The sequence below is a fragment of the Pungitius pungitius genome, chromosome 18, assembly GCF_949316345.1.
Source record: "Pungitius pungitius chromosome 18, fPunPun2.1, whole genome shotgun sequence".
In the NCBI taxonomy this organism is placed as follows: Eukaryota; Metazoa; Chordata; class Actinopteri; order Perciformes; family Gasterosteidae; genus Pungitius; species Pungitius pungitius.
The window spans coordinates 3,814,792-3,839,142 of NC_084917.1; the positions used below are offsets into that span (position 1 = coordinate 3,814,792).

Here is a 24,351-nt window from a genome sequence, read left to right on the forward strand (position 1 = left end):
CTCGATGCAACATAACACTCTGTGTTCCATTAGACAGCATCACGCAGAGCTAAGCTAACCTTAACCTGCAATGTAACGCGTTACTGTAGTGAATCTTAAGATACTTTTCATTTACTTAAATAGGATTCATGACCGCAGCCTCACTTTTTATTAGAGTGACTAAAGAGTGTTTGTAAGGCAGAGTGTGTGTGTGTGCGTGTGTGTGTGTTTGTGTGTGTGTGTGTGTGTGCACGCGGGTAAAAGCGAGACGCCCCCGGCTCGTAAAGCGATCCTGACGCCATGAATAATGGAGGGCGCCGTGGCAAAGGGGATAAGTTCTAGGCGCAAGGCTCCTTTTTCACGGGGGCTTTCTCCCCCGCGGGTCACGTGACCGTCCAAGTGATGGTCATCTTTTTTCTTTTTTTTTTTTACACGAGTGGTGTCGTTAGACCTATAGCCATACGCTGCCCAGGTAGGAGACGTCCTGGCAGCTCATTCCCACCTTCACCCCGTCCCCCAACCCCCCCCCCCCGTCCCCCCCACGAGTCTGTGCACCATCCACGCTGCTCTGAAGCCCCACCGGCCCGTGATCTCTCTGCGGGCCAAGGGGGTCAAATGAATTGTCTTACGCCATTAGAAACTCAAGGCAGCGCGGCTTACGAGACTACGGGGCCCGGGAAGCGGATGAATTAAAGATGCCGTCGAAACAGAAAAAATCCGCGGCTCCTGAAGAAACCCAAGAGGTTGATGACGAAGTGGAGAAAACGGAGCTAAAAATAAAGGAGAGCGGCGACGGCGAGGTCCTCGGGGACGCCGCGAAACGAGAGAGGAGTGGTAAGAAACACAAGAGCCCGGGGAGCTCCGAGGACAAGGAGAAGAAGAAGAAGATAAGAGAAAAGAAGAAGAAAAAGAACCCGGGTGATGGGGTGGAAGTTGGGGCTGTGAGTGAAAATGAGGAGGAGGCCGAGCAAAACAACAATGACCCCAAGACCAATTCAAAGAGGGAGAACTCGGGGGAGCTCAAAGAGGAAGTGACTGAGGTAGAGAGAGACAAAAAGAAGGAGAAGAAGAAAAAGAAAAAATCCTCCACACAGAATCCCGAGGGGGAAGAGGAGATGGGATCCAAGGACAAGAAGTCGAAAGACGGCAAAAAGAAGAAGAAGTCCGACGGCGACGAGGAGCCCTTGATCGAGGGGCAGGAGGAGGAGGAAGACCCCAAGAAAAAGAAGAAGAAGAAGGCGAAGAAGGGGTCGGTGGACAGTGACGAAGACAAGAAGAAAAAGGGGAAGAAATCCAAAAATAAACAGGTGGACTACGGCGTGATCTACCAGAACGAGCTGCTGAACTACACCACAGATTCATCAGACGGATACGAGGATGAGTACTACAAAAAGAAAGGTAAGGGTTGGACACTTCACCCCCCCACCCCCCCCCGACCCCATGTTGTATTTCAGGTAAGTCTCCGGTACTTGACTCAATCATTCACCAGTTGGAGCTTTCCGGTCAAGTCTTGAATACAGTTTTCCCGCGGTTCCCTCTCGGGCTGGGAGCCGGGGGAATCACTCACGCTCTGATTGCCCTCGGGTGAAAGCTCAGTTATGTTCCACCCGACCGGAGCCAAACAGGAGCTCGACAGGTACCGGGACAGGTGCTGGGAGCCGTCCCAGTCTGGGGCAGCCGGGGGGGGGCACTGAGTTTTACATATTTACAGTACATTATAAGTATGTAAAAGCAACGTCTTACTGACAGAGAATTACCGCAATTTAAAAGCTTCTTTTGTCTTTTCACCGCAAGTGTGTGCTACACGACACTTAAAAATGCACCAGTGTAGTGTTTTTTCTAAAATGTTCACTGCTAGATAATTGCTCCCATAAAGCAGCTAAATGCTACAAGCCTCTGATCTCTGTGCAGATTATGGAAGGAGCATCAAGTGTCGTTGCACAGCAGCAATAACACGCCTGTGTGAACTCCATCAAGGCTCAGTGTCCATCTGGATTTCAGATGTCTTTCTTTCCCTTTAATCCGGCTTTAAAAACTCTGCTGATTAGATATCCACGTCGCCATCGGAGCGACTGGACAAATTGCTCTTCATTCGCTTCCCTGGCGCTCCTTCCCTCCTCGGTCTGTCGGCTTCCCCCTGAGTGTCTCCCCCTCGTTCAAAGCGCCTCCCACGTCTACTTCCAATGGATAGTCTTTTTTACGGTGGCCGAGAAGGTTCAGACAAATACAAAAGCAACAACACAACCGCAAACGCCACAACACAACACGAACGCCACAACACAAAATACAAAAGCCACATCACAACCGCAAATGGCACAACACAACACGAACGCCGCAACACAAAAATACAAAAGCCACATCACAACCGCAAATGCCACAACACAACACGAACGCCGCAACACGAAAATACAAAAGCCACATCACAACCGCAAATGCCACAACACAACACGAACGCCGCAACGCAACACGAACGCCGCAACGCAACACGAACGCCACAACACGAAAGCGAAAACGGAAGTAGCTGCCCACGGGAGCGAGCGTATTTTGGAGGAACGGAGCTGGAGGATGCCAGATCTTTTAAGAAGTAAGTGAAACATGATTCCTTGCGGCTACAGTTAAAGTTTAACTAACGTTAGCTAAAAGATGCGTGGCGCCATTTAGCTGACGTTAGTTTGTTAGTTAAATAGCCGCAAGGAATCATGTTTCACTTCTTAAACGATCTGAACCTACTGGTTTCAAAAACCAGGTTCAAAAACCAGTCGGCACGTAACAACGGAGCTGTTCCTCCAAAATACGCTCGCTCCCGTGGGCGTTCCTCCAAAATACGCTCGCTCCCGTGGGCAGCTACTTCCGTTTTCGCTTTCGTGTTGTGTTGCGGCGTTCGTGTTGCGTTGCGGCGTTCGTGTTGTGTTGTGGCATTTGCGGTTGTGATGTGGCTTTTGTATTTTGTGTTGCGGCGTTCGTGTTGTGGCATTTGCGGTTGTGATGTGGCTTTTGTATTTTCGTGTTGCGGCGTTCGTGTTGTGTTGTGGCATTTGCGGTTGTGATGTGGCTTTTGTATTTTGTGTTGTGGCGTTCGGGTTGTGTTGTTGCTTTTATATTTATCTGAACCTTCTCGCCACCGTAATTTTTTATGGATTCATCTAAAATAATGTACAAATGTTTATGCCTCCATGTCCACACATTCCAAGCTTGTTAAAACACCGCCTACCTCTGTTCTGTATGTGGAGCCCCTCGCTGATTAATGTTTGACTTTGACTCCCCCCCCCGACAGGGCCCCTCCCTCACAGTCCAGCCCATCCGGGTCCATCCTACACGTCCGTAAGGATGCAGCAGGACCACGGGGTTACTGTGAAGTTCGAGCTGATGAGTCGGGGTCAAAGATAATTATATATATACTATAACCGGGAGTGCTAACATGCAGGTGTTTAGCAGGTAGCCTATAGTGTTGCAAATGTGATGCCTGCGTTTTGTGTATTTAGGATGCAAAGATGGCGTCAAATTCTGACTCGTTTTGTAGATATTGTAGGATATTAAAAAATAAATTGACGACCAGGTTCATAAATTAACTAGAGATATAATGACACTAAATGCATTTTATCTATAGTTAATTTATGAACCTGGTCGTCAATTTATTTTTTATTTTGTGGTTATAAACCAAAGTAATGAGGCTATGAACTAAAGCTGCAAAGACGTTAAAGCACATGCATGTCTGTACCAAATATACTGACAATCCATCCAAAATCTAACAAACCCCCCAACTGTGGTGCTGGAGGGAAAAGTCAGCGGCTCAACGACGTCTTCATGCTCCTGAGCTCCTCCTGTTCTTCCCCTGGTATCTCCCATGGATTCCATGCAGACTGAACACAATGCTCCTTAATGTTCATAGATTCCTGGGCACTGTCTGAAGGGTGTGACTTTGTCTTTGTCCTGTTATTCAACCTTTTACTTTTACAATGATTTGATTGTAAGACACCCATAAAATCGTTTTTTTTTTGTTTTTCACTCATTATTTCAGGTTTTGTGATGGTTTTTTTAACGCCCCGTGGGCAAAAGGGGGTCAACGCATTACCTCCTCTCCTTCTCTGTCTAACGTGACCTCTCCTCTCTCTTTCAGTGTATGAGGTGGTCACTATCACTGGTGATGTAAAGGGAGCCGGGACGGATGCTAATGTGTTTGTTACCCTTTTTGGGGACTTTGGCGTCACGCCCAAGGTTCACTTGGCAAGCAAGTGAGTTTGAAAGGGTTTATGTCAACTGTGATGACATGATGTCATTGTGCTGTAGTGTGTTTTGATTAATATGTAATGACTTGCTCTGTCTTGACTTATTTCCTTGGATATAACGCTGCTCCCGTCTCAGCAATTAGAAAGCTTAGCGAGATGAATGCGTTTTTCAATGTCAGCTGTTAACTTGTAACGTTTTCTATTCCTTTCCGACCCTTCAGCACAGAAAAGAGGTATTTTCTAATCAGTCGGCTAAAAGGGACGGTCACGATTCCGTCCTTGTGTTGAGTTGTATTGTGTATGTATCACACTGTATGGGGGAGCATTTACCTGACGAACCACGGCTAAATCAATTTGCACATTTCTTTGACCTGTTTGTCAAAAATACAACAGCCTCAACCTTTAAAAAATCGATCGGGTCCACAGCGGTTTGGTCGCAGTGCAGGAACCTCTCCTCCATACAGTCCTCTTACACGTCGGACACAGAACATCCGGAGTAAGGAGGAACTGCGTGACATGGCCGGTCTTCTTTTCCATTCAGAGGCAAATGAAAGAAGACCACGATGTCATTTTCCGCGGGTGATCAAATGACTCCGAGGGGGCGTTACGGGCAGCAGGCTCCCTTTATTTCTGCACACATTGATTGACGGATAGGATTACCTATGCGGCGTATAGGATATACCGACTTATTGTAAGGCACACTGGAGCTTGTCACTCACACACCTTGTGTTGGTCTCATTCACCCACCTCACACAGCGTTGCTCGGTGGGTGAAATGCCGCACATGCACCAAAACGTATCGCTTTAGGAGTTTCACCTTACTCCGATATGTATTAGGTCCTGCCTGCATCGTGTGACGATCGATTGAAACTTTTGTAACACGATACAGGTAAGGGAAGGTTTCTATGTCTCAGAGCACATTTGCCCGATTGAACAATCGCGGCAGATTAAAAATGCAACTCTTTGAAAATTCATTGTGATCATAACAAATTCAAATTGCATGAATTCCAAAGATTGCATTGGGTTCGCATTTTAACATAATCAATGTGCCCCCATCATTGTCTTACAGGTGATTTCACATGAAAACAGAGAACAGGCGCATGTATTCAAGTCTGTTTGACTGCATTTCTATCTGTGCATTTATTTTAGCTTACCGTCTGTGGCGCTGTGTCATCGTGGCACTTTAACCTAACCGTGCAGGCCTCGCCATTGTCTCCAGGTTGAACCTTGCGAGGGGATGAGAACAAATGTTGATGTGGGTCAGAGACAAAGGCGGGTATTCTCTGTTAATGGAAAAGAGGGTGTCTGATTCGCTGTGTGCAGAGGGAGGGGGGTCTCCGAGCACTGTGAGGGGTAGAAGCACACGAGGAGGCGGGAGCGCTGAAGGCGCCGAGGCCTCCGGAGGTTTCCGATTATGTACAACTGCTATGAGACGACCACGGTCCCGAGATGGGATTTATTGCACCAGGGTTCAGTTTGTCTGCCTGGACTGTGTTTCTTTAATCTCTGTCAACAAAGTCGAACATCTCTCTCTTTCTCTGCCACACACACACACACACACACACACACACACACACACACACACACACACACACACACACACTAGACCCTTGAGTTACCTTCCCCCCCCCCCCCCCAGAATTCTCACATTTTCCACGTTTTCTCAACCTACAGGAGCCGAACTGCATTTGAGAAGAATAAGACTGATGTTTTCCGTATCAAAACGCACAACGTGGGGCCTCTGAGGAAGCTGAGGTGATGTACAGCACATCTAATGTGACATAAGACCACACGCAGCGCCGGCTGTGACGCGTGGTAACTCATATTTAAATCTATTTGTGCCTCTTCAAATGGCTGCCGACGATACCCCACGACTACGGGTCACTGACAGCACAGTTTGTGCACCTCGCACGGGGCGACGGCAGCTCACAGAGAGGATCACGCTGGAACATTTCTTGCTTGTTTTCCAGCTGTGCCTGTGGCCATCAAAGGATTTCAGCCAGTGACAGAAGGTTAAGGCCCATCTGTTGGGAGTTAGTCTCTTACTGCGAAGGAGTTACATCACACGCGAACAATGAAACGAGGCCTCGGCATACATTCCCTTGTATGACCTTTCTAAATTGTTTATCAACTCACGAATGCAGGCGTTCTTCCACGTGTCTCTACCACAATGCTCGGATGCAACAGTCAGTCCACTGTTTGGCGTTCCCCCCTGCAGAGGCATTGGTGTATGTGGTGTGAACATTGTACTTGTGATTGGCCTGCAGGGTTGAATTCATGTCGCGCTGTGACGGTTGACTCCCCAGGATCGAGCACGACAACACGGGGATGAACGCCAGCTGGTTCTTGGACAGGGTGGTGGTGACCGACATGAACCGGCCACATCTGCGCTTCTATTTCGCCTGCAACAACTGGCTCAGTCGGGAGGAGGCCGACAACCTGTTTGTCAGGGACCTGCTGGGCTGCATGAACCCCATGGACGTCCCGAAACGTAGGTCACCCGGGGACAAAACCGCGTAGCACACAGGGCACACAGGGGGGGGATCAAAGAGGTTTGATAGGAAATAACAGTTGATCAAAATTCCCAGATAGGAGAGAAACATCTGGGGTTTGAGAAGTCAGAAAGTTGAGATAAAATACGACAGCCAACTACTTTGACACTTCAACTTAATTTGATGCTAACGTCTCTGTCTCCATAAAGATATATTACCAGGACCGCTGAACAAAGAACAAAGCTTTGTTGAGAAACACAAAGGTGCCCGATAGCTTACATATCTCTCTACCGTTTCATTTTGTAATTGAATTCCATCGGAGCTTAATCCTCAGGTAAGCCAGGTAAACCAGCACGTGTGTCCTCTGCTGCAATGTGATCCAACGTCTCGCTGCCTGCAGCCAGTCAAGCAGAGCGTTGGTTGGCCGAGGCTCCGGGTCTTGAGACTTGAGGACACCGTGCTGTGAGGGTGTGGTCAGAGTGATAGGCCTGTTACCCCCCCCCCCCCCCCCACACACACACACACACATACTTATGAATATTTAACTTGCAAACCATCTCGGTGTAGACTAATGAAAATGGAAAAGTCCAACCACCATTTACGGCACCGTTTATGCAAGTCACTGTTTGTGATTTCCTGTTTTGCAGTAAATAAGTACATAGTGAGCGTGTTCACTGCGGACATGAAGGGGAGTGGGACTGATGCAGATGTCTTCCTGAACATCTTTGGGGAGAACGGTGACACAGGTAGAGCTGCAACTAATGATTATTTGTTAATACGTGTTGTTGTGTTGATTTGTTGATTTAAAGTACCTAAAAGAAACGGTCCTCATTCCTTGTTACTTGCTTAAACTCTGCTAGAGAAATAAAAGGAAAGCCCCTAAAAGAACACACAGGTGTTTTCAGTTATTTCGGGCTGATCAGACCTTTGCTGAGGTGGGCTGGAGCTTGCACGAGAACTCATAAGGTCACAAACCTTCATCTAGCAAAAATAATGGTAATTGATGGAATTTGTCCAACCCCTCAGGAAGATTTCCCTTCATTAGTCTATTCACCCCCCTCACACTAGCTGCACTTTTCTCCCAAACACAATTCTCTAACGTCTGTCCCACTCTGTTTGTATAAATGTACTGTGTTTACATGGAACATCTTACCAAAATGCCACATTTTTACTTTCCACCATGACTCCTCTCGTGGACAAATGTGAGCATTCGTGCAGAATTATTGAATTATCAATCAGAGCCTCAGCAATAAAAGGACCAGAGAGGGGAGCTCTTGTGTTTTGCAAGATGGACACCAACACAGGGGACGGGGGCACAGAACGAGTGAGGGAGCAGGAGGACGAGGACGACCGAGGATGAGATTCAGGCCCTTTGATGCATGCATGGTTAAATTATGATGGAGGCTGAGCAAACTTATTCTTACTTAAACAACTGCTGCTATGCGATCGATTACAATGAGTTTGACCCCTGATCCAAAGCGCTTCTTTGTTTATTTTGAAAGGAGAGCGGCGGCTGGACAGCGACAAAGACAACTTTGAGCGCGGCTCAGAGGACAAGTTCACGATAGAGGCGCCAAACTTGGGAAGGCTGAGGAAAATCACCATTGGCCACAACAACAGAGGTTCATCAGCTGGATGGTTTCTAGACAAGGCGTGTTTTATCTACACATACACAATGTTTACCGACCCGCCCACATGCAGGGATGTTACTCACCATGGTGCGTAATGTGTCTCTCCAGGTAGTGGTGGATGACATGGGGAATAAGGAAGTCTATGACTTCCCCGTTAGTCGGTGGTTCGCCATGGATGAATGCGATGGCAAGATACAGAGGGATGTGTTGGTTGGATCCGTGCAACCGATGGGTGAGAACCACACAAGTTCAATAATCGACTTTATAATAATCTTCTTCTTTATATAGTTATAGGCACATTACATCACAAGTCAAAACAAGCGCCAGGAATATACAGTATATGTTGATTCAGTTTGACTGAAATATGTGTCTCAACTCCGTCAATTCATTTGCAAAATAGAAATGTGCTTTTTGTGATTCCCCCGAATCCACTTAGGAATCGTATACAATGTGCAAGTGATGACTGGAGACGTGAGGGGGGGAGGCACCAACTCTAAGATCCACATCGTCATGCACGGCTCCAAGGGCTTGAGGAACAGCGGCAAAGTGTTCCTGGAGGGGGGCGCCTTCGAGCGCGGCCTCATCGACATTTTCAACGCGGAGATCTGTGAACTGATCAGCCCGCTCAGCAGGGTCACCATCGGGCACGACAACGGGGCCGTCGGCGCCGGTTGGTACTGCGAAAAGGTACCAAACTTCTGTCTTTAGTGTCAAAGTGATTCTGAAGATGCCAATCACCCACCGAAAACCCTGTCGTCCCCCCCCCCCATCCAGGTTGTGATATACTGTCCATTCACGGGCATCGAGCAGACATTTCCGTGCGGGAAGTGGCTGGACGAGGACGAGGCCGACGGACTGATCGAGAGGGAGCTGTACGAGATGGTGTCTCTCAGGCAGAAGAAACAGAAGAGTGGGTAGTTGCATTCAGCTCGCATGCAGGTCTCATTCAGAGCGCGTCACTCGTCATTCTCTTCAACAGAACCGAATTCAGGTTTAATTTTCGTCAAATTCTGCTCCAGAGTTCCCGTGGTCCCTGTGGATTTTGACGTCGGACGTGAAGGGCGCGGGGACGGATGCCCAGGTGTTTCTGCAGATCTATGGAGAGAAGGGCAAGTCGGATGAGATCAAGCTGGAAAACAACTCTGACAGCTTTGAACAGGGCCAGCTTGATAAATTCATGGTAAGTCCTGGATCGTTTCCTCCAACACGTTCACACGTGCGTCTACCAAAAGATCCCACGGTTCTTTTACATGTTTTGGGATCGCTGTAGATTGAAATGCCAGACATAGGGAGACTGCTGAAAGTGCGCATCTGGCATGAGAAGAGAAATCCGTTCGCTGGATGGCATCTAGCGAAGGTGAGACCCGTCATTCTCTCTCTCTCTCTCTCTGATCCTTCAATGTGAGCTGTTAGTCGGTGGTTTTATGGACCCTCTTGTGACAGAATGATAGTTTAACCTTAACCAAGAGAAGAGTGTTAAAGAGGTTTGGTAGGAACTCATTGAAGTCACTCCTGCACTCTTCGTTTGTCTGGAGTCTAGACCACGAACCATTAACGGCGCCGTGCATGATGACCCATGTCGCTTTGCGCAGATCACTTTGCTCAAGACCCTGACAATGGAAAAGTACTCTTTTGAATGTGGCCGTTGGCTGGACATCAACGAGGACGACAACGAGATCGTCAGAGAGCTTCCAGCTACCGGAGCACTCATCAACGAGCCGTTGCCTTGTGAGGAATCTACAACACACACACACACACACACACACACACACGCAAGGGCCTGGTTGATCTTTGATGCACACGAGCTCTTTGTGAGAATGCAGGCGGTTTGTGTGCTATTATGTGAGCGTCGTCCTCTTTCTTTGTGTTTTTTTTTAAGTGATAAAGTATCGTGTTACTATCTGCACCGGCAATGTCAGTGGCAGCGGCACCGATGCAAGCGTCTTCCTCAACGTCATCGGTGACCTGGGCGACACAGGGGAGAGACTCATGTTCATGAGTAAGAACAACGTCAACAAGTTTGAAAAGGGCAACGTGAGTGCGCCGTAAACACGCACAAAACGAACACACATGTCTGCGTGATGCAACGCAGGTGTCATTTGAATCCGTTTAAACCCGCCTTCCCTCAGCACGATGAGTTTCTCATCGAGTCGGTGTCTTTGGGCCAAGTGCGCAGAGTGCGCGTCGGCCACGATGGCCGCGGCGGAGGCTGCGGTTGGTTCCTCGACAAGGTGATGGTCCGGGAGGAGGGCCAGCCAGAGAGTTTGGCCACCGAGTTCCCCTGTTTCAGGCAAGGCAATAACACTTTAGACGTTACTTAAAGGGATATTTTGGGATGTAGATGCTTTCTAGTGGAAAGCTGTGCGATAAGATCGAAAGCCCCTATTAAGTATTTATAGCTGTAGCAAGGACACAGTTGTCTTAGCTTTGCGTAATGGCTGGAAGCGAGGGGGAGCTGGAATAGCTCTAAAGGTTAAAAAAAAAGCACCTTCTAGCACATAATAGCAGCATCGCATCAGCATGTCATGTTTTACTCCATGGTGCAAAATGTGGAAGTAGGAAAACGGCAAGTTGTGTTTTTTGCAGAGAATGCTTCTAGTTTCTATGCCGAGCTGCCAGCTGTAGCTTCTTATTTACCACACATGACATGGGAGCGGTTTGGATTTCTCTTTCTCCCAGGAAAGAAAATGAGTGTCTTTTTTTTTCTTCTTTGGTCTGTAACCGTCAAAAAAACGGCTAGAAGCAATAGCCCTCAAAAAGCCCCACATACCTTCATTAGTTCTCCAGTGGCAGGTATCTAGGCAGGAACTAACGGATGCGTTTGCCACTACAAATAGGCACTAAATGCAAAGTAGACAGCCAGCTCTCTCTTTTAGAAACCGGTGCCAAACCGCAAGCGGAGGTGCAGTGTTACATTTAGGAAGGAGCTCTTCTTGGTTTCAACTGCTCCGAGAGGTCTTGTGTTCATTTAATAAGTTAAGGCCAGTTAAAATGTGCAGTGATTTGAAATGGAAGCTTGTGTATTAAACTTGGACATTTTAATGCGTGTCTTCAGCCAATGCTCCTTACCGTGAATATTCATCAGTTTGTCTGTTCGTGTCTCTTTTCCTCTCAGGTGGCTGGACCGTAATGAAGACGATGGACAGATTGTCCGTGAGCTAGTCCCAGCTGGAGATGGCCTGCGTCTCTTTAGTGAGTGCCTGGAGAAAAGCGCGAGTCAAGCAAACTTTCTTCTGATTAACTCCCCGTCTGTGCGTCCCTGCCAAGATGTCAGCTACCACATCGCAATAAAGACGGGCAGCGTGAGCGGAGCCAGCTCGGACTCCCGGGTGTTCATCAAGCTGTACGGAGAGAAGGGCGACACCAACAAGATGATACTGGCCGTTTCCGACAACGACCTCAGGAACTACTTTGAGACGGGACAGACCGACATCTTCACCATTGACACCTTTGACATCGGACAGGCAGGTCCTGCCAGGTCGCGAGTGCGCTTCACAAGTTTGTGTTTACAGCCGGTGTGTCCCCTGTGCTCACAGATCAACCGCTTCCTGATTGGTCACATGAATGAGGGCCTGCGGGCTGGCTGGTTCCTGGACAGCGTGCAGATCTCTGTGCCGGTTCACGGGAAGCAGTACATGTTCCCCAGCCACCGCTGGCTCTGCAAAGACGAGGCCGATGGGAAAGTGGAGGTGGAGATTTATCCCAGTGAGATCTTGGACATCGAACAGTGTAAATGACACCAACACGGTTCAGAATGAAGGAATTTTACCACACACAGTAACGGCGATGATGAGTTGCCTCTCCTTCCCTTGCAGTGATCAACTATGAGGTAACGGTGGTCACGGGGGACGTGCGCGCTGGTGGCACCAACGCCAACGTCTTCTGTCAGATTTACGGAGACGAAGGAAAGACAGAAGTCCTCGTGCTCAAGAGCCGCTCCAACAATTTTGAACGCGGCACCACGGAGATCTTCAGGGTCTGTATTTAGCCTCTCGTCAGCCATTACAATGTGCGCAGGAGATTTGAAATCTCTGTTTGACCCTTGTGTCACACCCACAAAACCAGATTGAGGCTCTGGACATTGGCAAAATCTACAAGGTGCGGATCTACCACGACGGGAAGGGGATCGGAGACGGCTGGTTCCTGGAAAGGGTGGACATCAAGCGGCTGACGATGGCGATGGTGCAGGTTGAGGTGAAGAAGCAGGACACCAAGAAAGACAAGAAGAAGGACAAGAAGAAGAAGAAGAAAGAGGAAGAGGAGGAGGTGGAGATGGTTCAGCGGCTGCAGCAAGTGGTGGAGGTGTCCGCCTTCCCGTGCAGCCGCTGGCTGGCCAGGGATGAGGAGGACGGGGAGATCGTGGTGGAGCTGCTGACTGAGGGCAATGAAGACCTGGAGGGTGAGTCCATCATGAACGCAACGTGCCTATTCGCTGCCGGAAAGGCCGGATTGTTTGTTTTGACTATGACTTTATGAATTCGTCACATGCAAAGGTGAAAGATGACTCACGGGCACGCGTCTTCCTCGCCGTGTTTTCTTCTCAGTGAACTCGTATGAGGTCCATGTGTTTACCGGGACCATGTGGGGGGCGGGGACCGATGCCAATGTTTACGTCAACATTTATGGAGAGATCGGCGACACGGGGGAGCGCCAGCTCAGGAAGGCCAACAACCTGAACAAATTTGAGAAAGGCCAGGTAAGCTTTGCTTTTCTGTCCCTTCGATGTGCCCATTTTTATTTCATAATCTAGTATTGACATAAACTTCTTTTCTGACAGTCTGGCAATCAAATTCTTTCTTTTTCTCACAGTTGGATGAGAAGATTCATTCCTCTGTTAGACATGAGGGCCAAATTCAGGAGTAGCATTGCTTAGCTTAGCATAAAGAGCGGTGCTTATAGGAAACACATAATGTTCATAATGTATTGACACGTGTGTGATTGGCGATGTTTCTGCCTGGGCATGATTGTTATTGTTGATACTGTCTACCCTGCATGGGCCTTAGTAGTCAAACACATGTTGGATCTAAGGAGCCTTGCAGGTTAAATACAGATCAAATAAATAAGTAATGAGGTTCTCATGGACTGCTAGACTTGAGACCTGTGACATTTCTTGACCCTTTTGTTACTGGTTTGAACGCGTGTGACCCAGGAGGACATTTTCAACATCACGGCGGTGGACTTGGGGACCCTGAAGAAGCTGAGGATCCGACACGACAACAGCCAGGCCAGTGCCGGCTGGTTCTTGGACAGAGTGGAAATTGTGGACGACAAAGATGACACCACGTAAGTCGTGATCACATCAGATGAGGAGAGGTGAGAATGTGTAACTGGGTTATCAGATAAAGACCTGGAATAATCAGGTAATTAGGTAAATCTCCAAGAATCATAGATAGATAGATCATCATTTCTTTGAATGATAAGAAATCGTTTGCATCTTTCTTGAGTCATTGTGGACGCCAAATCATCGCCAAAGGTTTTCCCCAAACAGCATCCATCCTTATATTGTTGTTTGAGCGAATGCGGAACCTTTGCTCATAAGATGTCGGTAGAGCTCCTCTCTGTGGCGGGAAACGGTACTCTGTAATGGTCCGGTGACCATTCTGTTCATCTAAATGGAGTCTGTAGTATTTTTACACACATTTGATAGTCTGAAACAGACTGGTAATGGTCACTGCACAGCATTTATCACATGTTCAATATGTGTTTTAGGTACTTTTTCCCTTGTAAGCGCTGGCTGGCCGTGGATGAGGATGATGGACAGCTTGCCAGGGAGCTAGTTCCTGTGGACGAGGCCTTTATGAAGAAAGGAGATGACGACGATGAGGAAGACTCTGAAACCACGCTTGGCCTTGAACAGAAGGGTGAGCGGAAAAGAGGAAAAGCAGTAACACCGTCCTCAAGAAACAACGCGACCTCAGAAGAAGACTTTTTTTTTAAAAATGATTCACAAATTTGCTGACTGTTTAATGAATCTGGTTTATTGTCATTACAGCCATGTCGACAACTTACACAATGAGGATAAAAACTGGTGACAAAAAGTATGCAGGAACTGATGCTAACGTGTTTATGATAATGTACGGTACCAAGGACGACACAGGTAACACTCGACGAGAATCTCATAAGTCCCTCCGTGTTCAAAAAGATATGATTATTACCACTGTATGATTTGTTCACATACAGGCACAATTAAGCTGGAGGCTTCAAAGACTCATAAGAACAAGTTTGAGCGGGGAAGGATCGATGAGTTCGTGGTGGAAGCCGTGGACATCGGACCGCTGAAGAAGCTGCGCGTTGGACACGACAACTGTGGTGCGGCAGGACACGGTCCCCCCCCTCCTCCCTCACCCCCACCCTCCTGCACAATGCAAAATGAGTCCACACGAGCACAATGTTGATGTCTTCAAAAGGTGGAGGATCGGCAGGCTGGTTCCTCGACTGGGTGGAGATCGACGCCCCGTCTCTCGGGCTGAAACTGCACTTCCCCTGCGGCCGCTGGTTGGACAAGGGGGAGGACGACGGGGCCATCGTCAGGGACCTCTTCCCTAATCCTCTCCAGACGGAGCATTACACACCATGTAAACGGCCACGGCACGTCACACTGACACAAAGATGTGTGTTGTTCGATGCACGTGACAGGTTTTTTTTTTTGTTCTTTTCGATTTTGTAGTCGTCCCGTACGAAATCAAGACCTTCACGAGCGACGTGTTTGCAGCCGGCACGGACGCAGACGTCTTCATCGTCCTCTACGGAAGAGACGCGGCGTGCACCGAGCAGAAGTCTCTGTGCGTCAACAAGAGGGAGAGGAGGATGTACTTTGAGAGAGGAGCTGAAGACATGTTTATTGTCGAGGTGCCGTCATACATGAGTTAACCATGAAGCTCGGGGCAAAGGCGTCACTTTAGGCTGAATCCGGTTCATTTGGGGGGGGGGGATTCATTTCTGCTTTCTGTGCAGCTGGAAGACGTGGGGGATGTAATTGAAAAGATCCGGATCGGCCATGACAACCGGGGGGTCAACCCGGGCTGGCACCTGGACAGAGTGGAGATCAGACGTCTGCTCCGGAAGGGAAAGGTAACATTAAAAAAGAGAAAATGTTGCTTCAGTTAGAGAGTCCAATTGAGTTATGATGTAATAAATCATATTGTTGGATGATTGTTAACGATTCATTAATATGAGCAGCATTTTAAGATTGTGGTAAAGGTGGGAGCTAATGCTGTTTGATGAAGTAACTGTTTACGTCAACATGTTACCATCACATCCACTGGTGACCCTCAACCACCCTTTTTGGTCAGCAGGTGGGGATGTTCTCCGCACAGACACATCAACCAGCACTGTGATTTCACAGCTGAGCAGCGTGTTCACTGGTTGCTCTCTGAGGCGAGAACACGCAAACGAATTCGCCCTCCTCTCTCTCTCTCTCTCTCTCTCTCTCTCTCTGCAGGGCTCAGAGACCGTCATCTTCCCGTGCGAATGTTGGCTCGCCAAGTCGGAGGACGACGGAGAAACCGTGAGAGAGCTGGTGCCCTCCGACATCATCACCGAGAAGCTCTCGCGAGACGGAAACCTGAAGGTCACCGAGGTGGAGGTGGAAGATGCCCTGGAGAGTATGTTAATCACATTCAACTGACCCTTTGGGGCCCACAAACGTGTCGGCCTGTTGTGGTCACCCATCTTTCGGTTCTGACACAAGACACTTTGGGTTCGCTCTAATCCCTGAGTGAGTGCTCAATGTACCCCCCCTCCCCTCCGCAGCTCACGCATACACAGTGTCGGTGATGACAGGCGACGTGTACGGAGCCGGCACCGACGCCAACGTCTTCCTCACCATTTACGGGGACCAGGGGGACACCGGGGAGAGGAAACTCAGCAAGTCGGAGACCAACAGCAACAAGTTTGAACGGGGATCTGTGAGAAAGCCTTTTGTGTACTATTCAATTAAGTGAACAGTGAGCTTTTTAAAAGTGGTCCAAATCACGGCAAGTACATGGAACCCAGCACACGCTTTTGTTATTATTTCATGTCCGAGGTCATCTTTTATCTCCCCAGGTGGATAAGTTCACTATAGAAGCCGTGGACCTCGGGCAGGTTTTCAGGATAAAAATACGCCACGATAACAGCATGATGAGTGCCGACTGGTACCTGGACCAGGTGGAGGTGTTCGACGTGGACACAGAAGAGGTCTATCTCTTCTTGTGTGAACGTTGGCTGTCCAGGAAGAGGGAGGACCGACGCATTGAGAGAGTCTTCTATGTCAAGGTAGCATTAAAGAAGACTGCGATTATGTGGTGCCTTGAGGTCATGGGTACAAAACGGGGCTAATGTTATGGAAAGGATTTCTTTGTATACAAATATACAATTTAAACAAGACTAGCATTCTCCAGCCATGTGGCTGTGTGGCTCTGTGAAGATGTCCTAAATGCTAACACGCTAACATTGCTGCCATGGCTAACAATAATCTCATGAATCCTCACAGCCCGATTTAACCCACAGAGGACGTTGGGTTTCTACAGGTGTTAGCATCCATCTGTGCTGCTGTATGTATCTGCATCCCCACGTGTGTGTGTGTGTGTGTTTGTGTGTTGTGTTATTCCAGGGCTACGAAGGTATTAGAGAAGGCCTCAACAGTAAAAAGAGGAAGACAGCTGTGACAGCGAAGAGTGTCGACAACAACATGAACAAAAAGAGCAAGAAGAAGAAGGAGGAGGAAGCTGAGCTCCCCAGTGAGAAAATGATTGGGCATTGTAACCTGGAATGTTTGTCATCACAGGAGGGGGGGGGGGGGGACACCTTTACATAATCTCTCGGCGCTCTGTGAATAAATAAGTGCTGTTCCCTTGCTCTGCAGTCATACCGTACCACATCACCATCTGCACGGGACTGGAGCGGGACGCGAGCACCGCCAGCAGGGCCTACGTGATCATCACCGGGGCCAATCACACCCAGACAGAGAGGTTGTGGCTGGACCTGCCGGGCGAGAGGAACGGCTTTGAGGCCGGCTCCCTGGAGGGCTTTCAGCCCCACGGTTCAGACGTGGGGGAGATCAAAAAAGTCGAGGTGAGGAAGGGGGGGGGGGGGGGGGGGGGCGGGATGTTTGTGCACTTTCACGCATCCGCACACACTCGCACATTGGGAAGAAAAGAAAAAAAACCCACCCACGTTTCTCGTAGTGATTGTTGCCCGTCGTGCCTGCAGCTAGGTCACGATGGGGCCACTCCTGAGAGCTGCTGGCTGGTTGATGAGCTGTCTGTTGCCGTGCCAACCAAAGGGGTCAAATATGTCTTTGCTTGCAAGTGCTGGCTGGCCAAAGATCGGGGAGACGGTTTGACTGCTCGAGTATTCAACGTGCTGGATGCAGAGGCCATTTCCATCTCCCAGCAGGTACGTAGGTGTCCGTAATGTTCGATTATCCTTCATATCTATTTATGTTGCTAACAAGAACTGTTACTCAGAACTTTAGAACATGCCTACGATATGTAAAGAAAATGCAGGATGTCAAATGTCTAGTGTTTTCCCCTCAGATTATTTACGAGGTTACCGTGGTAACGGGGGACGTGCAGGACGCAGGAACGGACACCCGGATCTTCATGTCTGTATTCGGAGCCAACGGCAGCACGGAGGAGATGCTGCTGCAGAAGAATGAGGACAGGTGGCCAAACATGGAAGAAAACATTGTGGAGAAACAAATGCCCAATAAATGGAGACTGTCTCCTCACACTGCATCTCCTAAACTCTGTGTCCTCTGTGTTTTTTGACAACAGGTTCGAGCGTGGTCAGGAGGACACTTTCAACATGGAGATCGACGACGTCGCTCCACTGAGGAAGATGAGGCTTCGTATCGATGGCTCCGGCAGTCGACCCGACTGGTTTCTGGATCAGGTCAGATCACCTTGAAGGAGACACACCAAAGTCTGTACTCAGATCTTGAGGTGAACTTCTGCTTGTATAAAAACATTTTAGGATTTCAATAGCAAACAACGCGAGAAGGTGGAGACGGAAGAAACAAGCTTACCTGACCTCTTTGGCCTGCTCCTCATCTCCGCTTGAGGCAGGCTCTAGTTAACGATCAGTCAGTGGTTCAGTTGCATTGTGGGTAAAGGATGCACCAGGTATTGACGTGGAAGAACCATCCATCGAATAAGACCAAACTCTGGTTCCGATGCACCAATTATAACAGAACTTTTTGAACCATCCATCATATGGGTTTTACAGGAGCAAAAGGCTACATCGATGGAGTTCTTTGTTCCAACCAGGAAGGATAAACGTGTGTGTTTAAATGCGAGAAGTTTGTCAACAATTACAGCAAAAGGAAGGCTTTAAACAGGTCCAAGTCTCCAGAATGAGCCGACAGCGCGCCATGCAGAGAAATTAAGGGCTAATTAGATACAATCGCTAATTTCATCCATTAAATATAAAACCAGGAGCACAAAAAGCAGCGCGTTCTTCCAAAATCAATAGTACAAAGCACTTTGGAGGTTTGTTTTTTCTACGCTGGCAGTGTATGCTGTAGGTCACCGGATCCTTCAATCTGTTATATCACACACAGAAGCAGACACACATCTCTGCCTGCCTGCAGGAGAAGGAGGAGTGAGTCACCCAGCCACAAATACGCAGGCACACACAGCAGCTCCCACAATTCCTGGAGTGAGCATTTTGAACCGTTTGCTCACCACACTCTTTGTTCTAGCGCCCTCACCCTCGTGCACATACAGCAATGAGCACTGCGTGGTAGTGTGGTCTCGTACACCGATTTTTAGTACGTGTGAGGCTGTGCAAATATCCCAGCAACATAATTGATACACATAGTTATTTCCCCCTTCGACGACTTTGGGAGTGCGACATCGCCGCTCACCTCCAAATTCTGTCCGGTGTCTGGGGCCAAATGTTTTTGGAGGAAAACAGAAGCACATTTCCGATGCAAATGTCTTTTCTGGTGAAGTCCCCACTGCCTGCAGAGCAGCCCGAGCCTTCAGGAACAATAGCGGGCCCTGTCCGCTCGTGCCTGGGTCTCGGCGGCTGCGAAACATCTCCTTGACTTGACCCTGCACAGAGCCCTGTGTGTTCGGCATCACAAGCAGATGCGCTGCCTTCATGGATCGCTGGGTGCGTGTATTGAAAAGGACACAACAGCGCGCCGGGCAGGCTGCCAGCATAGTAATCTGCCCAAATAAATATGCAGAGTGGAGAGTTATTACGAGTGCGGCCCGCCCCGAGCCGAGTCTTTATCTTGTAATAGAAGTGATTCCCAGGGCTGGTGATCAGACATCCTGGGGGAGGCAGGGTTTGTGTTCACACACTCCCCACCCGTTGGTGTCCGTGATGTGATGAGGCACGAAAGCAGCGCTCATTCACGTCGACTGATCTTCAGTCCGCGCTGGCGCGTCGGCCCGTCTCTCCGGCAAAGGACTCAGACGCCTCAACTATTTGACCTATTTGACCTTGTGCAGATTGATGGCGCGCAGAGGATAAAGTCGTCCTCGCGAGGTCGAACACATACTTGGTGGCCGTGACGTTTGGTGCAGTCCGGACATTCAAGTTGAATGATATTTGGTATTTAGCCTCAGGTGCACTAATTAATAAATGTACCCATGCCAACGCGTTGATCCAAAACGGTGGAATCAGTGGAAAACGTTCCACCTTAAAATCGTAATGTTGCACTCATGCACCTGGTTTCATACTTCCCGTTACACTCATGTGGACAATAACCAAGATCCGCGTCTGTATTCTGAATGACGTGCGCGCCATCGTATTTGAAGGTGATCCTGCGTAACCTGGCCACGGAGGAGGTGTCTGTGTTCACCTACGAGGAGTGGCTCTCCAGGACGCGTGGACCCAAGAGAACCGCGATCTGCGAGATGGCTGCTGTGGTGGACGAGGAGCTGATGGTGGAGCTCACCACTTACATCGTCCAGGTCAAGACCAGTGACAGCGCAGGTACGTCCGCTTTTTAGCAGCCTGGAGATGTCCAATCATTGAATGATCCCCCCCCCCCCCAAAAAAAAAATATAAAAACGATAGCAAAAGTTTTGTGCCTTTCCACACCGTGAGTTCTCCAGTGAGCCCTTGGGGAGGGTCGTGAACCGGAGCAGGAACCCAATGACCCTAAAGGGTGTGTCATATCAAATCAAATAATTATAGCATGTGCACAAGAGAAAGCGGCTGCTGAAGGACTCCAGTGTCAGCTGAGAGATTTCACCTGTCAAATTGTGCCTCGGGTTCACCTTGCCATCCCTTCTCTAGATAATTTACTGAGGCCTGCAGGCCCTCACGTTGTTTTGTTCCGGGTGGATGTCGGCTCGATGTTCTCAGACAAGTGAACTCCTCACCCTGTGACGCCAAATTACCTGTAATCACATTCTCTCAACTATTATCCAAAGCTAGCGGCTCAATTCGTGGACGTATCACAATGATCATTCCCATTTGACCTGCCCTTCTGCACCAGGAGCAAAGCGCGAATAATTAATGCGCGACTCCAACGTGGAAATGAAAGGAATCTTCTCAAGAAAGCCCTCACGCGGCTTTGCTGCTCCCGCTTTTTTTTTCTTTGTGCGGTATTTCCTGCAGCTCAGCTCAGTAGTGCTGCTGATCAATACGATAACACGGTGAGAAGTCTGAGCCGACTTCAAAAGGACTGCTCTCTGCCTCTGGCTGTTGCTGGAAGCTAAGACGCAGCCCTGCACCGCCGCCGAGGCTCTTGGAGGAATAATGAGCCCCGGCTGATAGACAGACACACACACACACACACACACACACACACACACACACAGAGACAACATTACATAGGGCGATGCCGTGCAGAGATTAATGGACTCCTCTGGGATCTCGATGGGTTGATCTGCATGTACAGTATGAAGGTATACGGAAAGAAACGTTTCATTCGAAGGTAGCATTGATCAGTAAAATAGGGTTAATTAAAGAGTTCTAGAAGAAAAGAAAAAAAACCCTGCTGCAGAATGAGTGACGTTTGTTCTCACCATCGCCTACTACAGATTCACTTAGTGTCTAACTCACTGCACTGAAATAATGAAGCGCAGAGGGATAATAGACGGGCTGTCTAAGTCAAAGCTAAGTCAAAGAACACAGCTTTCTCATTTTACTCTGCATAATGTGGCTGGTTGTTGGCACATCAGCTTCCTCGGGGCTTTGCAATCTCTGGATTTATTGGCAATTTAAGAAATCTCCGCATTAGTCGAGCTGCACTGCAGTTTAAAAGATCTACAATCATACGAAGTGCATTTATATAGTTAATCGTTTCCAGAATGGAAATTTGGAAATGGCATTAGAATGATATAGTTTAAATGAACCTATAATGTGCTAGATCTGTTATGCTATGTGTTCATTCACAGTACTTTGCCAAGCTGTACGGTTTTTCCTCATTATTCTTCTTTTAATCGATCTTGTTTTTGTTCCAGTGCTGAATGTGTGACTTTCCCCTCTCCTCCCCCCCCCCCAGGGGCGGGCACCGATGCCAACGTGTGCATCATTGTTTTCGGGGAGAACGGAGACACGGGAGAGCTCGCTTTGAAAGAGTCCCAGAAGTCCAACAAGTTCGAGCGCAAGCAGGTGGACACGTTTCGCTTCACGGACATCCTCAGCATGGGAGAGCTCTCCAAAGTCCGAGTCTGGCACGACAACTCAGGTGAGCCCCGCGACGCGCCGCCCCTCCGTCCAGCGTGGGCTTTGTAACGCGCCGGGGCTTCGAATGTCACCACTCTGATTCGAATGAAACAATGTCAAAGTCTGATTTGATCACCTGAGGGAATGATCGCTTTCTACTTGCCGGGCCCCGGCCCCTAAAAAAGATTGCCGCTCGCTCGTTGCTCCCAGGTCCCGCCCCGGGATGGCACTTGGAATACATCGACGTGAAGGACGAGATCCTGGACAAAACGTTCCGCTTCCCCTGCGACCGCTGGCTCGCCAAGAACGTCGACGACGGGCAGATCATGAGGGAACTGGCGTGCGCAAACAACGACTGCTTGGACCTCAGCGAGAAGACGAGTAAGGCCGCCACGCGGGACCCTCGCTTGGAGTCATTGAGATCTCAGTCAGACTTCCTTCCTGTTTTGTAGGTAGCTGATTTTTTTGAAGACAGAGCGCGGCGGTGAGGTTATTGACGACTTCATTGTGTCTCGTGTGCCTTATCCACAGCTGTGGTGATGAGATGGTCTGCTTGCATTAGCAGCAGCTTACAAAGAGGCTGACATCAATGAGACCAAATTGGATTATGTGCACGCATTTCTATATATATAAAAAAAAAATGCTTCGATGTAATAGAAAACCTTAAAGATGTATTTCTTAACGTATGATGTATAATCCGCGTGGAAATGGGGGACATGTTGACATCAATTTCACTGAAACCGTCCGTGTTTTCCTCCAGAGTATGAAATCTGTATCACAACTGGAGACACCGAGACCAAAGAAAGTGCCTGGATTGCACTGGAGGGGAGGAAAGGCCGATCAAAAGAATTCGCAATGGAGAACTCCTCGAAGAAGAAGAGGTTCTTGCGGTAGGTACTCGGTGCGAGATTCATTGAACGAGACGCAGCATGTGGACACCAGGAAGCTGGGAGAAACGTGCTTTCCATCCCTCCAATCCTATACCTCCGCACTTATTATGATAATCCCCACCAGCACCGAGCACTTGAGCTCAGGACAACGTTAAAGCTAACAGACTGTGACGTGAACTTTGAAAGTTATGGCGGCTTGTTCTCCTCTCTCCTCCCAAGGGGAAACGTCGACAGGTTTGAGTTTTCGTCCAAGAACTTGGGGGACATCGCTGGCATCTGCCTGGGACACACGCCCAAGGACGGGAAGAAAGTCAAGGGGGAGGTGTTCTGGCGCGTGGAGGAGGTGGTCGTCACCGAGAGGGAGCTGGGAAACAGGTAAGGCGCCGGTGGCCAAGCCGACGCGCGATGCCGAGGTCGGGGGCCGTCGAGCTGGCGCCGTTTCCTCGGTAACCAATCCCACCCCCGTTTTCCTCGCCTCCAGGTACATCTTCAGCTGCAACGCCCTCATCCCGCTCTCCCCGAAGAGGGAGGACTTCTCGACCTTCGAGTGCACAAAGGCCGTCGAGAGCTTCGCCAGCAAGGCGCGGAGCCTCGTGCCCGTCAAGTACGAGATCATCGTCGTCACGGGCGACGAGAAGGGGGCGGGCACGGACGCCAACGTCTTCGTCAGCATCTACGGCTCCAACGGGGACTCGGGCCGCCGGCAGCTGCGGCAGAAGTTCCGGAACCTTTTCGAGCGGGAGCAGACGGACCGGTTCCTGCTGGAGATGCTGGACATGGGCGAGCTGCAGAAGGTCCGGGTGGAGCACGACAACTCGGGCCTGAGCCCCGGCTGGCTGCTGGACCGCGTGGAGGTCACCAACACCGCCAACGGGGTCACCACCATCTTCCTGTGCGGGAAGTGGCTGGACACCAAGAAGGCCGACGGGGTGATCGCCAGGGTCTTCTACCCCAAATACTAGAGTATCTATTCATTCATACCAACTCGCGAGAGATTACGCTCTCTGGCAGGTTTCAAATCTCAGGAACTGAGACAGGTTTTTGTAATCATTTTTTTTTTTTTTACTATATACTATATTGTAGTATTATCGATATTTAATATACTACCATAGGAATATAGCCTGCAACGAAAAACTGTGACAATATCTCCATGCGACATGAAGCTGAATGTGCCATTGTTTTTGTTTTTTTATGTCTCATGAGGGATGGTTTGTTATGACTTAGGTTTTATAAAATATTAAATTATTTTTTTTCCATACAGCCTTTGACTCGCTGATTTAATCAACCAAACACCTACAGAGCTTATTTCTGGATGCTTCTCTAATCAATACTTTTAGACTGTGCCTAATGTGGAGAAAGGGACGAGCCCAACTTCCCCCCCCTCCCAAATTATTTTCTAGTGGTGCTTTGTGTTTGAGTGTGAAAAGTGAAACTGAGATGCAAGCATCTGAAAGCTTGATTTCAGAACTACACTTTAACATCATGAGTGAGATCGTATGACACAAGAGAATCACAACTCA

At 48.9% G+C, this 24,351-nt stretch overlaps 1 protein-coding gene across 1 annotated transcript; it reads left to right on the forward strand.

Moving 5' to 3' along the window:
- Window positions 1–584: 584 nt before the first annotated feature.
- LOC119226217 (lipoxygenase homology domain-containing protein 1-like) lies at window positions 585–24,133 on the forward strand. Its single transcript, XM_037483866.2, has 41 exons — window positions 585–1,377; window positions 4,097–4,211; window positions 5,879–5,959; window positions 6,511–6,695; window positions 7,344–7,442; window positions 8,199–8,347; window positions 8,436–8,559; window positions 8,764–9,014; window positions 9,102–9,237; window positions 9,347–9,507; window positions 9,598–9,684; window positions 9,920–10,055; window positions 10,207–10,361; window positions 10,457–10,617; window positions 11,443–11,519; window positions 11,595–11,791; window positions 11,864–12,056; window positions 12,143–12,303; window positions 12,393–12,726; window positions 12,872–13,023; window positions 13,477–13,610; window positions 14,037–14,188; window positions 14,320–14,424; window positions 14,508–14,636; window positions 14,735–14,902; window positions 14,995–15,176; window positions 15,282–15,398; window positions 15,769–15,931; window positions 16,080–16,234; window positions 16,374–16,583; window positions 16,921–17,047; window positions 17,173–17,381; window positions 17,520–17,705; window positions 17,846–17,973; window positions 18,086–18,203; window positions 20,081–20,258; window positions 21,778–21,963; window positions 22,152–22,322; window positions 22,702–22,831; window positions 23,051–23,206; window positions 23,313–24,133. The coding sequence occupies exons 1-41, from the start codon at window positions 675–677 to the stop codon at window positions 23,791–23,793; spliced, it is 7,242 nt and encodes a 2,413-aa protein (XP_037339763.2). The 5' UTR covers window positions 585–674; the 3' UTR covers window positions 23,794–24,133.
- The last annotated feature ends 218 nt before the right edge of the window (window positions 24,134–24,351 follow it).